Source organism: Scleropages formosus, chromosome 18 (genome assembly GCF_900964775.1).
Source record: "Scleropages formosus chromosome 18, fSclFor1.1, whole genome shotgun sequence".
NCBI classification, from domain to species: domain Eukaryota; kingdom Metazoa; phylum Chordata; class Actinopteri; order Osteoglossiformes; family Osteoglossidae; genus Scleropages; species Scleropages formosus.
In genome coordinates, this window is record NC_041823.1 from 19,535,440 (window position 1) to 19,550,132 (window position 14,693).

Here is a 14,693-nt window from a genome sequence, read left to right on the forward strand (position 1 = left end):
ATTAGTTGCACTGAACAAACACCTTTTTGTCAGTTAAACCAATTTTATTACAAATCTGATTATAAACACCCAGAAAATTACTAATTATGCCATTTTTGTTATTACTACAATTAAGATTAGTTATCTAAAATAACATGACAAAATTGTTATATTAATGAAGCACAACCAAATGGTATTCTAAAACACAAAGACTAGGAAAAAAAAAAAAATCATAAAATAAAAAAAACTCAAGTTTCAAATTGTTTAGCCTCTATAAATCCCCCAGAGCAAAAATATAATATTCATAATTTTATACATCATACTCAAAAACAAAGAAAAATATAAATTCAGTTCTCTCATCAACTGCAGTGGGCAGCAGACTGAGATTAAAATTAACTTTGAATTTCTCTCGAGGAAGCAGGAGGCAGAGGGAAATGTACCCCATCAGCTTATCTACAGTACACTATTACAGTTCACCAAATTCTGGTCCTTTATTAACCAACCAAACCATTCTTCCACCACCTCCTCCAGTCTGGTTTCTCTCTCCCTCCTAACCACTGTGCCAAAATGGCAAAACTCATAAATGAAAAGAGACCACAAATTAGGGATAAGTGCAGATGCCCCCGTCAGCCCCTGTCCTTATCGCTCTGCTGAAGGCACAGTGTATGAATACATGTGTGGATGTCTTACATTGGCATTTAACAACTTTCTCGCTCTTTGATGCCCCCCCCTTTGTTCCTCCTCAGCCCCCCTTCCTGCCCTCTGGGCTGTTGGTCTCCCCTCTGGATTTCTCCTCATACTTGGTGTCTCTGTCTCTATAGCAGAGCACAGCGCTTCTTGGGCTTGGTCTCGGGGGGCTCCAGTGCTGCCAGGATGGCTTCGTCAAACACGTTCTTCAGGCCCCGCTGAATGACAAGAACACAGGAAGCGGGGGTCAACATCTTTCTCACATATACTCACTGTACACAGCGTGTAAATACAATACATTGCAAACCGGGTACAATGGACATTGTCATGCACTTTCTTGGCCATTAAGCAAACTGTACTGTAGTGACAAAATGCAAGAGAGGAACATTATGGGAATATATGGCATTTCCTATTAGGGAAATTCATAGAGCACTGCAAGCTACCTTCCTCATGGTAAAAAAGCATTGCTACATTCTTCGACTACAATTTACAAACTCCCTGTAATAAGCGCAAATGCCACATGAACTTCCATAAACACTTTACTATAAAGCATTTAACTATAAAACTGGTGGAATATATGAATCCCCTAAAACAATTTCGTTTTTTTCTATCAAGAAAATTTAAAGGTTTTTTCTTAGGTCAAAGCTGAAAGAACACACATTCTTAACCAGATCAGCCACATGGTGGCACTATACAAGCAAATAAAACAATTTGGATATGGAGCCTTGCAAACTATTAGCTAAGGTACAGAGTTTACAAAAATTTACACATGAGATCATGTTGGGCTTAGGAACAAATTTGCTCAAGCACTACATAACTCCACCATATACATTTTTTAACACCTTCACACAACATTTGAACAAGAACCATAAATAACCATTCAATGAACTGGCATCCTATCCTAGATCTACCCTGCCTCACAGCCTATGCTTCTGGGACAGGCCGCAAATGCATTCAGAGGAGTTTAGCGCTTGCTAAATTTGGAAGGAAAGTCCTCGTGCTTTTCTAAATTTACATTTATTTATTTAGCTGATGCTTTTCTCCAATGCAACTTACAATGTTCATCTACCTATAACTGTTTACCCATTTCTACAGCTGGGTAATTTTACTGGAGGGATTAAGGCAAGTACCGTGCTTAAGGTTACTACAGGCAGATGTAAAATTTGAACCTGCGACTTTTGGGCCCAAAGTCAGGAGCTCTAACCACTACACTACCAACTGCCCCCATGGTTTCTATGACAGGATAAGGAATTAACTGCCAAACTATCAGACTCCATTAAGAAGAGAGTCAATACCTGGATTCGTGTTTGTGACTCTGACCTGCAATAGCAATTCCATAAACATAGTATAACTTGCGGGGGGGGAATAAGCATTTGATTCTAGAAACATGGGAAAATACATCATGTTAAGGCAGCAGGGAAAAAAGTATATTTTGACAGAAAGACAAAGCACACAAAAATAGTCAAAACTGTCATTTTGTGGATTCTTATGCTCAGTTCTGACTGTTCACAAGTGTCCAGTACCTACTACTAGCTACTTAATGATATTTAATTTGGTTTGCAGAAATGTGTCAAGTTACACACCCATATTATACCACTGCCTGTCTGACATCAGTGAGGGCAAAGTAAAAGCTCAGCAAAAGCCAATGAATTATCAACATATTTAAAAGTAATTATTCACTGAATATTCTTGAAGTATGCTTTAAATACCATGCAAACTACACAAGGGATTGCACGTACACACCAACTTCTCTATACACTGAACTGCCAGTGGCAAACTTACAAACTAATTTCAAATTTTACCTAACCACATATTTAAAATACACGGATGCAAAAGTACTAAAACTGAATGCACACTGGCTGTTTGCCAGAGGTTTTTCCAAAAAAAAAAAGAAAATCTTCTCCAGAACTGGCAGATCGACATGAATTTATTCATTGCAATCTGGAAAAATTAAACTCTACAAGTGAGGTTGTCATTTTAAATATTTGCTACAACTGAATGCATTTACAGTATAACCACAACATTTTTTATTTTTAACAGTGTTATCGTTTTCAATGTTGTTTGTTTACCCAGTATACACGTTTAAAAAAATTAAAAGAAATCACGAACACTGACACTGCATGTGCAAAATCATGATCATCATGGTCAATTGAAAATAGTATGCCTCCTGCCTCTGAATAAATCAAATTTCCTCTTCTCCAGCACTTGAGTTTTACTATTTTGCATCATTCAAACTGTTCTTTGTAATGAGTTCCATAATAATTTTCAGAAGTAAGTTGATAAGCAAAACATGGCCACCACGGCAGCCATCTTGGATCCTCCTGTTGTACCAACATGACTTATGACTGTTCTAACACTGCAAACAGAACAGTATTCACAAAATTACTAAGCTGTGACACATCACATTTGATTTTACTATACAATTCAATTTAGAAATGGGGTATGCATGCAAAATTGCCAGTGAAGCCAGTCAGCAAAGCCAAAACTTAAATTATGTAGGCAAGGAAAAGTGTGAAGGTGTCAGTAAAGCAGTATGAAACCATAACTATATACTATTAGACAGAAGGTACTGTCCTATTTTGTTTTTTCAGGTTACGCTTTTGTTACTTTAAAATGCATGTGGCCAACTGTGAGAGCTTCATAGTGCTTTCTTGCTTTTTAGGATAACAAATGAACAAATTAACCCCATAGCAAACTCACTTCTTAATTAATGATTATTTTTTCATACTTGGAGTTTTGCTCCGTCTGTGCTGAAGAGACAGATGAGCAGCTATTATGCAAGTTATTTGGCAGTGCAGTCTACCCCGACCTCATGAAGTAATGTATTCCTGAAAAACCCTTAGTAAGAAGAATTCTCATAACTGGAAGGCGTAATTACCATTCAACAGTAAAACATTTTATGTGTTCCTGAGACTCAAAACTGACTCACATTTGTGCTACATCACCCCAACTTCATTAAAATACACAATTACTTAGTGTTATGACAACTAATGCTTACAGTAGTTAAACATTAGTTAACAAAACACAGGAGATGCAGTGGCACAACAGGTTAAGTCAGTGCACCACAGCTCCTGGGCAGCTCGGCCAGCATGGAGTTCAAGTCCTACTCAGAGTGTGTAGAGCTTGAATCTTTCTCCCCACATTTGCACCTCTCAGGCGTGTACAGAAGGCGGAACTGGCAAACCACTTCCGTTCCTCTGGTGCCTTGTAAACCACTAGAGTGCCCATTATGAGTTTGGGTCAACTCAATGGCATGTTCATCATCACCACAATACAACATAAAGCAGTACCTCTTCATGAATTACTTAACATCATATGGCTTTTATTATTAGTACTAGTAGTAGTACCGTATGGCTGTCTACCTGCACTCCTTCGGCTCTTTTGTAACCAATACATAGCGTACACTTAAAGCGTGGGTTTCCTCCCTCAGTCTAAAGACACGTGTTTCAGGTAAACGGGTGACTGTAAATTGCCCATGGTGTGTGTAAATGTGTATAACATTGCTGTACTGAATAAACTGGTGTGAATGGAGTAATTGCAGGGAGTTTCGTGCAGGGTACCTAGCACTGCAAACTACCTTGGATGAAGGTGTCAGCTAAATACTAATCATTGCACTTGGCTTTAAAGAAAAGCATATGCAAAATGAATAAATGTAATCGTCTGGCACCACTTAAGCATCAGGAGGCACACAAAAACCAAATTAGGCCTTCATAAATGCCTCATGCTATAGCAGGCATACTAAATGAAAGCCAAACTCAACCTGAATGGACGTTTCTCAGGGATAACTATTGATTTTGCAAGTCAATCTCCTGTGGACCTTTACTGAAATGAATTCTAAATTAACCACTTTGATTTGTGAACATCAGTGAAAATTAACTGCAATACTTTTATGTTAACTTAAACATGGTATTTTTCACAAACCTATCACTTATATTTAGCAAACACTGTAGAAGTATCAATTTAGATACTAAAACTTTTATTAAATATATACCAGCTTTAGGGTGACCTTACTAGTACAATGCAGTCATTACCCAGTAACATGCGCACAACAGGGAAACGAGTTTGTACCTGTGTGAGGGCGGAGCACTCCACATACTTGACAGCTCGCAAATCCCGGGCAAGCTTCTCGCCGCTCTCTGGAGAAAGGGGCCGTTGCTTATTCTTGGCCAACTTCTCCACTGTGTTACTGTCATCCCGCAGGTCCACTTGGGTGCCCACAAGCAGGAAGGGGGTGCGAGGGCAATGGTGAGAGATCTCAGGTACCCACTGGGGGTAGGGGTGGGCAAACACACAGATGTTAAGAGTGCATTCTTTGACACGGACAGCAATGTAAGTCAGTATATTCCCATAACATAATTTGTCAGTGGAGTCTGATCCATCCTCAATACACCCATAAACACTTAACAGTGCAGATGGCAATAATGAAGCACAGACATGTATATGCTGCGGGGGCCCCAAGAACAAATGCATACAGCTAACAAAAAGCAAGAGGTCTGCAAATGACTAACCTTCTCACGAACGTTCTCAAAAGAAGAAGGAGACACCACAGAGAAACAGACAAGGAAGACATCTGTCTGAGGGTAGCTGAGAGGACGAAGCCTATCATAGTCTTCTTGACCTAACATAAACATGGGAAACATGTTAAACCGGACTATACCGATATGCTGACGAGATATTACACTGTAGATCAGAGGGCTTCACAGGCTGCAAAACATGCTGCTTCACGTTCCTGCTAAGAGGCTAGTGAAATGGATGGATGGATGTTCCTGTTGAGCTCCAACCTTGATTGAGATTTTCACCAAATATTATATACATGTGGCATAAATGACTACTGAGTATCCATATGTCCAATTCATTGCTTATTTGATGTTTTTAATTCAAAGCAATTTGACAGTATTTGACATATTTACACTAATGGATGACTTTAAGGACTTGAGCTGTACTACAGTATCGAGAGGGACTGAGATATGAACCAGTAACGTTCAGGAAACAATTCCACATCCTTACCTGCTACACTATGACAACTCAGCAACATTTTTAATTTTCTTTGTTCATAAGATGAGACCTTTTTACATAGCAATATACAACTGTTCATATATATATAGCAGGGTTTTCTTCCTGCAGTAATTCAGGGAGATACTACTGGAGGGTATTGTAGTAGGGGTTGGATTCAAACCTGCAAACTTCAGATTACAGGGTTAACAACCCTAAGCCTCTTTGTTATCTACTGCCAGAGTTAAACTAAATTGGTGTAAATAGAAAAGAACAAACAGTGAATATAAAGCTGTTTCCAAATGCTCTGTGACATGAACAATTTTTTAAATTCATTAGCGAGTGCTCAATAGTTCTCAGCATTAGAACAACAAATTACTAAAGGACCAAAGAAACTATAGCTTATTAAAACAGAAATTTACAGGGTTCTGTTTTACTTCCACAAACGCCAAATAAAGGGAACACACACAGACACACATGCTGTTTTCAAAATTTTTGTCTGGTTTCACGTCCTTCCAAAAAATTTATCAATTTCTTAACACACTCAGGATTTCATCATGCAAAGCACTGAATCAAAATCCTAAGCAAAGCTGGTGTAAACAACAGGTCACCTGAAACAGAACCAGCATACCCTACGAATTATGAACACTAACAGTGAAAACCAAAGATTTTTTTTTTTTATGTATCTATTAGCAGTGGGTCTCATTTCGAACTTACTGAAGATAAAGTACATTTAAAAGACTAGTTCTTACCTGCAGTGTCAAACAGTCCCAGGGTGTAGGGCTCCCCTCCGATCATCACTGTCACAGCATAGTTATCAAACACCTGAATAAATACAAGAAAGACATTAACAACAAAGTTGTATTTTTACCTCATACCCTTGAAGCTCCAACACTGTAAAATATTAGAAAACCCATTCCTATAAAGATGACTTGAGCCATCCCATACAATTATAATTTCTCATTACTAGCAGCAGGGCTACCTCTCTCCAAAGCATGGCACATTTTTTATGGTCTCCCTCAACAAAAATCCCATCTATGTTTATTTACATAATACTTGATTTTACTAAAGTGACCAACTACCAGTCCACTGGAGGGGAAACATAAAAATGATCTACAGTAATGACCATTTTGATAAATTGCTGCTATTTATGTAATAATTTTGAGAAACAAACGCTAGGGAAACCAGCTTTACATAATGAAAGTGTCTGAATATGACAATTCAAACTGAAAGTATTTTTTAAAAACCATTCTGAATATTTATGTTCAGTGACGGCCCTAGTCATGCAGCATCTTTGCAACTCCTCACCGTAGGAACATATTCAGAGGGGAACTTGTTGGTTGTGTAGGAAATCAGCAGGCAGGTCTTGCCCACAGCACCATCCCCCACCACCACGCACTTTATAGTTTGCATCTGCAGAGAGAAGACGGCAGGAAAGACAACAGGAAGAGAAGAATTCAGATGGGTTTGTGGTGGCACTGTATACGAGTGCTCCTTCCTTTGTGAATACAGCAAACTCCATACTAGAATAGGACGACATGAAATCACACAAAATGGCAGCAGCCATGTTCCAGAATCTTGCTGGTACTCTAGAATGACAGCTGCCAGCTCCAAGGTGCAATTCCTTGATGTACAAATTATTAAAAATGTAAATGAAATACCAGCTGAGGCTGAAGATAGATAGTCAGTACAAACTTAGACTTTACCAAAAAAAAGAAAAAAATGAATGAATGAAAATTAATTGATCATAAAAAAACTTTAATAACAAATCCACGAGAGCTGAAAATGTGTACAGTTACTGTTTTAAAACTTCTCTTAAAATTAAAACTGAGCAGCTTGAAGTGAAAGTGACCGCTAAGCTCGTCACTGACAGGAAGAAAGCAGAGAGACAGCGCCAACTTTTTTCAGAAGCACTAACTTACTAGTCAAGGCTACAGCGGAGGGGATTTCTAACTAACAACACTGTTTAAAACACACACAAAATCACTTTTCAGTAACCCGAACAACAAAAAAAGAAAAAAAAAAATCTGCTGACTGACTAATCTGTGTGACTTCCGCATTACAAAGAAGAGAAGAGAGCCGCTGCCACAAAAACTAACTACTACTAGTCCTCGACAACAACTATTAACTATGATATCCTTCTTCAATGGAAAATTCTGGTATCGACACGGCTGGGGAGCGAAAACGAACCCTGAATTGTTGTTGGCCCAGCACACCCGCTAAGCTAACGAACGCGTAGCGGCGTCTTTCCCTTATTTTAGAAGCCGCCCTAGGCGAGCTCAGCTGGGTCACAAGTAAACACACACGTTACAACTATATTTAACCAGTCGGTATATGTTACGACGCATACAACAGAAATATTCCAAATGAAACTTCTGAGAAGAGTTGCGAAAACTTCCTCCTGGCTACGGCTGGCTAATCCTGAGGTCCTGAGTTCTGACAGAACCGAAGTCCCCTCTAACACTTTTTTACTAAGAAATTGAAAAATAACCGAGCAATACAACTCACTGCTGTTGTCTATAGGTTCTAAGCAGTGGTATATAACTTTGTTGCAGTGCTGTAATTATTTATTTTACTGCAGAAAATGAGATACTAGATTGCCAGAGACTTACCGTTTCTATCGAAATTAGGCGTTGGTTACATCCGGGTTTACATGCGCCGCTCTGACGTCATGGCATGACGGCAAAGGAGAAGGGTGGGTGAGGGAGCGGCGGCGCTTCTGGAAACCAATATGACCGAGTTGTTTCGTGTCTGTCTGGCCCAGTTACGCAACTTTTGCATTCTTCCACATTAGTGTACAAGGCTTTATAAATATATTATTTTCCAACCTGTAATATTATGAAGAAACAGGAGATTAACAAGTAGTGGTTAGTGCTGCCACTTTATAATCTGGAGATTTCCTGCGCACCCCCCTCCTTCTACTATAATACGTACCCTCGATCAAGGCTGAATTTATACAGTTAGAATGTTGTATGAGAATGAGTCTTATTGGCCAAGCGTGCAAACCGCACACAAGTAATTTGCTGTGGTTCTTGATCCTTCCAGTATTTATACAACAAACATCTGACACAGAATTACAGAATAAATAAATATTTACAGAGTAAACAAACACGAGGGAGTATAAATAGTAGTAGAAATACAAAAAAATGTACATAAATAATAAGAAGTAAATTACAAAAGTGATGGGATATTGTTGCACTGACACAGGAAACATACGGGAGTGTTAACTGTTCATGAGAGTGATGAAGGATGGGTTAATACGCGTAAATCTGATTTTCTAACATCGAAGGTCATCTGGGTCAGAGGCGTTATTGAAAAATAAACGCGTATCTCAAGTCCAGGTATGTGTTTACCTTTTATTTATAATCATTAAAGATATAGTAACCAGTAAAGACAAAGACTAAAAAAACTAATCCTACGTGATTTAAATGTACAAATCAATTCAGGTTATTACTACTACTACTACTACTACTAATAATAATAATAATAATAATAATAATAATAATAATATGCTCCATATTGGCTTCATATTGGTCCCTCGCGCTCCGACTCAGTGTACGTCATTACGTAATTTCCGGCTCGTCACAGGGTTATGGAACATTCTTACTCGTTCTCTTTTTTCGATACTGCGTTTTATTTGTATTTGCATTTCACTGTGCGTTTTCGTTAACGGTGATATTTTCATTTGCGTGGAGAAAAAAAGGCTGCTGCATTTTGAACCGCTGTGAACGGTGTCGGACCGACTGGTTGTTAGACTTTAATAACTGCATTTTTCGTTGTCTCGTTCTGGCTTCCTTTGTTTGACTTCCGTTTTATTTCGCGATTAGCTGGCTGTGCTAGTAGTAAACATGTTAGCGTTTGTGTTGACCTAAAAGAATTTGTGACGAAAAAGTGGGCACCTGTAACAACAAACTGACAAAAAGTTAAGCTGTGTGGAGATTTAGACTTCGCGTAAATACGTTTCCAGTACAATTCAGTGATATTCCAGCTGCTAGTGTCTGGGACTCGACCTACTAGCAGGTCTGCTAATTACTGCAGTGCTGGCAGCGATCAGTTCGGATAAATGAGCGAAACATTTCCCTTGACTTCCCTCACCGTCTTTTGGGAATTGTGTGCGTGTTGCGTTTGTGTCTGAACGCTGCCATTAACGCATGTGGTTTGTCAGTCGCTATTCATTAGCTGCCCGTGGTCGCGGAGATAGATCCGATCGCCTGCAGCCTGGTGCTGCTGCCACGGTGTTTGAGCCCCAGCGCATCTCTGCTCTGCAGTTACTGTCGGACGAAGCATAACACTGCGTTTTATCGCATTTAAACCTTTAAGTGAAGAATAAAGGTCAAAGCTTTGGGGGAAAAAACATGTTTCGCTATCTGAGTGACTTGGACGACAGTCCATATATGATGTAAGTATTGCTTGGGTAACTTCCTGTCTTTGTAGTTTATTAGCTTTTTAAAATGCCTTCAGTCTTGTAGTTAATTTAGGTTTCATAAAAAGATCTGTAATAAACTAGTAATAATAAATGTAACAAACATGTTATAGCCTTTGTTGGGTTACAACCGCTCTGGTATGTAAACTTACAGAGGGAACAGCTGGTAGCGTAGTGGTTAGGGCTACTGGACCCAAAGGTTGTAGGTTCAATCCCCACCTCTGAGCAAGGTACTTACACTAAATTGCTCCAGTAAAATTGATGAAGAATGATTGTAAGCCTGTAATAATTGTGACCTTAACATTGCAAGTTGCTTTGGAGAAACTCATCAGCTAAATGAGTAGATGTACACAAGGTTGGCTAGTCTAAAAATACACGCACATTTTCTGAACCGCTTGTCCCATTCGGGGTCGCGGGGAGCCAGAGCCTAACCTGGCAACACATGCCAGGATGGGACGCCACTCTGTTGCAAGGCACCCCAAGCGGGACTCAAACCCCAGACCCACCGGAGAGCAGGACCCGGTCCAACCCACTGCGCCACCGCACCTCCCTTATTCTAAAAATAGTGGTTATAAAACCAAGGCATGCATTTTCCCCCATTTATGCCATAACATTTTAAGTTTGTCTGATTGTTGTCTTTTCTTTTGCCTTGCGTAGGTCTAGTAGTGTAACACGTGCAAACATGATGCAGTCACAAGTTTTGAACTTTGCAGTAAAGGTGAATATATCCCGACAACACTCTGAATTTGCAGGGATCCGTTTGCAGCCCATAGGCAGCAGATGCGGAGCCTGTTTGGTCCTTTTGGCATTGAGCCGTTTGCCCTCAGTCCTCAGATCCAGCCACCCCGTGCTTCCCACCTCCAGGTAATGGCCTGCATCGGAACTTGTATAGCTGTCCGTTACTTTGTGTTTCTTTTGCCTTTCCCTGGATTTGCTGCAGGTAAAATTGTAGATTTTTTCCACTCTCTCTGTCACTCATCATCTTGAGGTATTGGCCTTTTCTGAAAGACCAGCTGTGCATTATCTTTCTCTTTTTTAGGCTAGAGCCATGGCCCCGTTTGGAATGATGGGAATGGTGAGGATTTATTTTTATTATTAATCCTACTGCTAGGATTTTACATGCTGTCTAAAATAAACATAATGTACTGATAGTCAGTGTCTGTCCTTGTAGGGAGGGGGTTTCCTGGACATGTTTGGGATGATGGGAGAAATGATGGAGAACATGGTGAGTGTTACTGGAGCACCTTCACCATTGAGCTTACTGTTATGTCAGGAGTGCAGTGATGACTGCCATACTTTTTCTTCATTCCATTTTGTTCTAATTCTTAGTTCTCCATTCTCCTGACCTAAAACAAATACTGTGGTTTCAGACAAAATATTGGTTTGGCAGTGCACCATCCTTGTTTTTTGGACTCTTCTTTCATTCTTGTTCTTTTAGGAGCGGATGTCTGGTTCCCCCAGCTGCCAGACCTACTCTTCCTCCACAGTTATCTCCTACTCTTCCACAGACTCTGGGGCTCCCAAAGTATTCCAGCAGACCAGTGAATTCAGGACTGCACCTGGAGGGGTAAGAGGAGGCAGGAGACACTACAGCAATAATAGAAGAGGGATATAGCCTTTTCATTATGTTTAAATGTGCTGTTTAATACATGAAGAGCCAGTGAACATAGATTACATTGCTTTAGAATATTTTACACTTACTTTGTGTGCTCCTCATACACACAGATCAGAGAGACACGTCAGACCATTCGGGATAGCGAAAGTGGTATGGAGCGCCTGGCCATTGGTCACCACATCGGGGACCGAGGTCATATTATGGAGAGATCTCGCAACCGCAGAACTGGAGACCATGAGGAGAGGCAGGATTTCTTCAACCTGGAAGAGTGTGAGAACAGACATCTTCATATTCTGTTCATGTTGGGCTCAGATCTAATAGACTGTACTGTTAGCATACCAGATTCTATGTTTAATCTGTCAGTACCTGCAAGGAGTCTTTAATCATATATACAAATGTCCAGGTGGTTCTCAATTTACGATGGTTCGACTTGCGTTTTTTTTTTTCTGACTTCACGATGGTGAGCTGGCAATAGAAATTCAGTAGAAACCATACTTCAAATTTTGATTTCCCCCCTCCCCCGGGTAAGCGATACACGGAGCGATACTCTCTCGTGATGCTGGATAGCGACAGCAATCCGCATCTCCCCTTCTGTCACTCAGAGGTGTGTATTAGGTGTATTAAATACATTTTTGACTTAAGATATTTTCGACTTAAAATGGGTTTCGGGAAACAAAACCCCATCGTAAATCGGGGGCCACCTGTATTCCATTATATTCTCTTCCCCTAGTTTGCAAGCATACTATATTTCTGAAAAATCCTTCATAAGGCACATGCTTCTACATTGTTCACCAAGTTACCATTAATTTAAGAAGTAAAAAACTACAATTCAGACCAAAGCCAAGAATTCACCCATTTGTTATCCACATATGCTGAAGTGTCAACTTCTTTATTTAAACATGGACAACCTCATTTAGATTTATCCCGTAAACAATTTAAGGCAACCTAACAAGATAGTTCTGCTTGTGTGAGGCCTATAACCTGATAACATTGAGTTGTTATATGAAGTATGCCATGGAAGAAAATAACGCTCCCAACATTAACAAAAGTCTTTTGGTTCACACAAGAGGCTCGGAGTAAGATTAACTTTCTTTGGATCTGATATGAGAAAGATGCTTGTGTGGAAGCTCTGTATTACTCTGTGTCACAAATGAGTATGATTTTTCCAGTGAGAATGTTTGGCTCATAGGGCACATTCTCCTAACTGCAGAGTAATTAACTCAATTGAAATTGAGTTACAAATTACATTTGCTTGTAAAAGGGTGTTCTGGCAAATACAGCACTCATAAACATTCAGAGGAATGTTTTAAGCCCATACATGCTGAAGATTTTTCACAGTAAATTTAAGAAGGAAAATTATTGTAATTTGTGTGTTCCCATATTAATCTTTACAGTTGTTAACTCCACTCTTTAGATTGAGTTTATAGGGTTTTCGTGCTCCTCCAGGTGAGGCTGCAGCCTTCGATGAGGAGTGGAGAAGGGAGACTGCGCGGTACCAACCTCCCAGTGCCCGGGCACTGGACTATGGCAGAGACCGGAGGATAACTGGAGGAGGGCAACAGCTGGCCCTCACTGCCCCCCCAAACTCCTCTTCCTCACCTTCTCCTCGCCATGACTCACCCCGACACCCCCCAGCACCCACTCGCCCTCGCTATGACTGGTAACTGCACTGGAGTGGTAAGAAACGTGAGGCTTTTTTAACGGGTACATAGGTGGGGAAACTAATCCCTTCTTACAGCTACAGTATATAGTAAGATAATATTTTGTCTTAATTTTTGGTTGTTTTTTTTTTCTTTTCTAATAGGAAATGAGAAGATGTAGTGGTTCTGGATTACAGTGATGCTGTGAAAAAAAAGAAAAACTTCTCATGGAGAGATGGAATAACCATCGAAGATCTCTGTAATTTGGCTGTCTATATATAAAGTATACGTAACACGTTCTCCACAAGAGGTACACATACTTACTGTAGACTCAATATGTAACCTTGAGACACACTTTGTATATAGAAACACTCATACTGTTCATTAATGCACACTACACTGCATACAAATGCTATGTGATAGACTGTACAGTCTGTATGTTTGTATAGGCACTGTAGTGTGTCTGTGGGTTGAATTGTACATCGTTGATTAAATGGCAAAAAATCATTAATAAACATTGTTAGATAATTAAGTGTGTTGTGTTCTTACTCGTAAGTAAATGGAATTGACTGATATGTAAGAAATATACTGTAGGGTCAATTACGAAGGCAATTTTTTTGTTTCTCTCCCCCCCCCTGTCTTTTTCATCTGCAGTGTATGAAAAATATCTCTGTAGTGCTCTTTTGGCTCCACCTCCTCCCCAGACACGTAGACTCTCGCTCTCCCCAGTGTGAGAATATCTGCAGATGGTCATGTGACCTCTAGGCTAGAACACACCAGAAAATGAGCCAATCAAAATGTACCTCTCTGCTTTGCCTCCCTTATCCCTTGATAGATTCTGGATATTCCTTTCTCTCCAACATCATTTTCCTTTAGCTTTCTCACACTGAAAGCCTCCCTATTCTCCTTGTTTTCCTAGTCCTCCACTGCCTTCTTGGAGTGTCAAGGGCAGTGTGTCAATAGTTCTCAGTAAATAATCCCATTACACTTAGATGCTTTATTGCAGATTATTTCTATGTCACTCCTCCCATGCTGCTCCTCCTAAATCTGTCTCTCCAGGTCTATCCTGCCCGAAAAGGATTATAACACTTCGACTTGCACCTATATGAATCTCTGCAGTTGCTCTATGTAATCGTATTTATGAGGAACGGTACTATCTCAAAATAATTTTTGCAGCCATGCACGTCTGTCCCGTTTCTGTTTTGCACAGCCTTCCGGTAAGAAAAATCTTGCCACGATCCGATTATGTAGCCTCATAGTTCAGAATGTGCCTCAAATTAAACATTGGCATTTGATTAAAATTACCTGAAAACAATCTGTTAATCTGAATTTGTCTTGGTAATGCTGCATATCAATT

General features: G+C 39.9%; 2 protein-coding genes across 2 annotated transcripts; one reads left to right on the forward strand and one right to left on the reverse strand.

Moving 5' to 3' along the window:
• Positions 1–23: 23 nt before the first annotated feature.
• cdc42l (cell division cycle 42, like) lies at positions 24–8,359 on the reverse strand. Its single transcript, XM_018732028.2, has 6 exons — positions 8,271–8,359; positions 6,967–7,071; positions 6,411–6,483; positions 5,175–5,284; positions 4,735–4,932; positions 24–884 (listed from the first exon to the last, which is right to left on the reverse strand). Exons 2-6 carry the CDS (start codon positions 7,069–7,071, stop codon positions 795–797), a joined length of 576 nt encoding a protein of 191 aa, XP_018587544.1. The 5' UTR covers positions 8,271–8,359; the 3' UTR covers positions 24–794.
• An 882-nt stretch (positions 8,360–9,241) lies between these two features.
• mlf2 (myeloid leukemia factor 2) lies at positions 9,242–13,868 on the forward strand. The gene is made up of 8 exons (XM_018731988.2): positions 9,242–10,057; positions 10,834–10,945; positions 11,121–11,156; positions 11,253–11,306; positions 11,520–11,648; positions 11,807–11,966; positions 13,143–13,373; positions 13,501–13,868. The coding sequence occupies exons 1-7, from the start codon at positions 10,014–10,016 to the stop codon at positions 13,358–13,360; spliced, it is 753 nt and encodes a 250-aa protein (XP_018587504.1). The 5' UTR covers positions 9,242–10,013; the 3' UTR covers positions 13,361–13,373; positions 13,501–13,868.
• Positions 13,869–14,693: the final 825 nt, after the last annotated feature.

Coding starts and splice junctions, on each gene's coding strand:
- mlf2 (XM_018731988.2), top strand. CDS start 10,014: ATGTTTCGCTATCTGAGTGACTTGGACGACAGTCCATATATGAT. Junction 10,058..10,833: donor GACGACAGTCCATATATGAT/GTAAGTATTGCT, acceptor CTGAATTTGCAG/GGATCCGTTTGCAGCCCATA. Junction 11,967..13,142: donor TTTCTTCAACCTGGAAGAGT/GTGAGAACAGAC, acceptor GTGCTCCTCCAG/GTGAGGCTGCAGCCTTCGAT.
- cdc42l (XM_018732028.2), bottom strand. CDS start 7,071: ATGCAAACTATAAAGTGCGTGGTGGTGGGGGATGGTGCTGTGGGCAAG. Junction 6,484..6,966: donor CCTCTGAATATGTTCCTACG/GTGAGGAGTTGC, acceptor GTATTTATTCAG/GTGTTTGATAACTATGCTGT. Junction 5,285..6,410: donor GGGACTGTTTGACACTGCAG/GTAAGAACTAGT, acceptor TGTTTATGTTAG/GTCAAGAAGACTATGATAGG.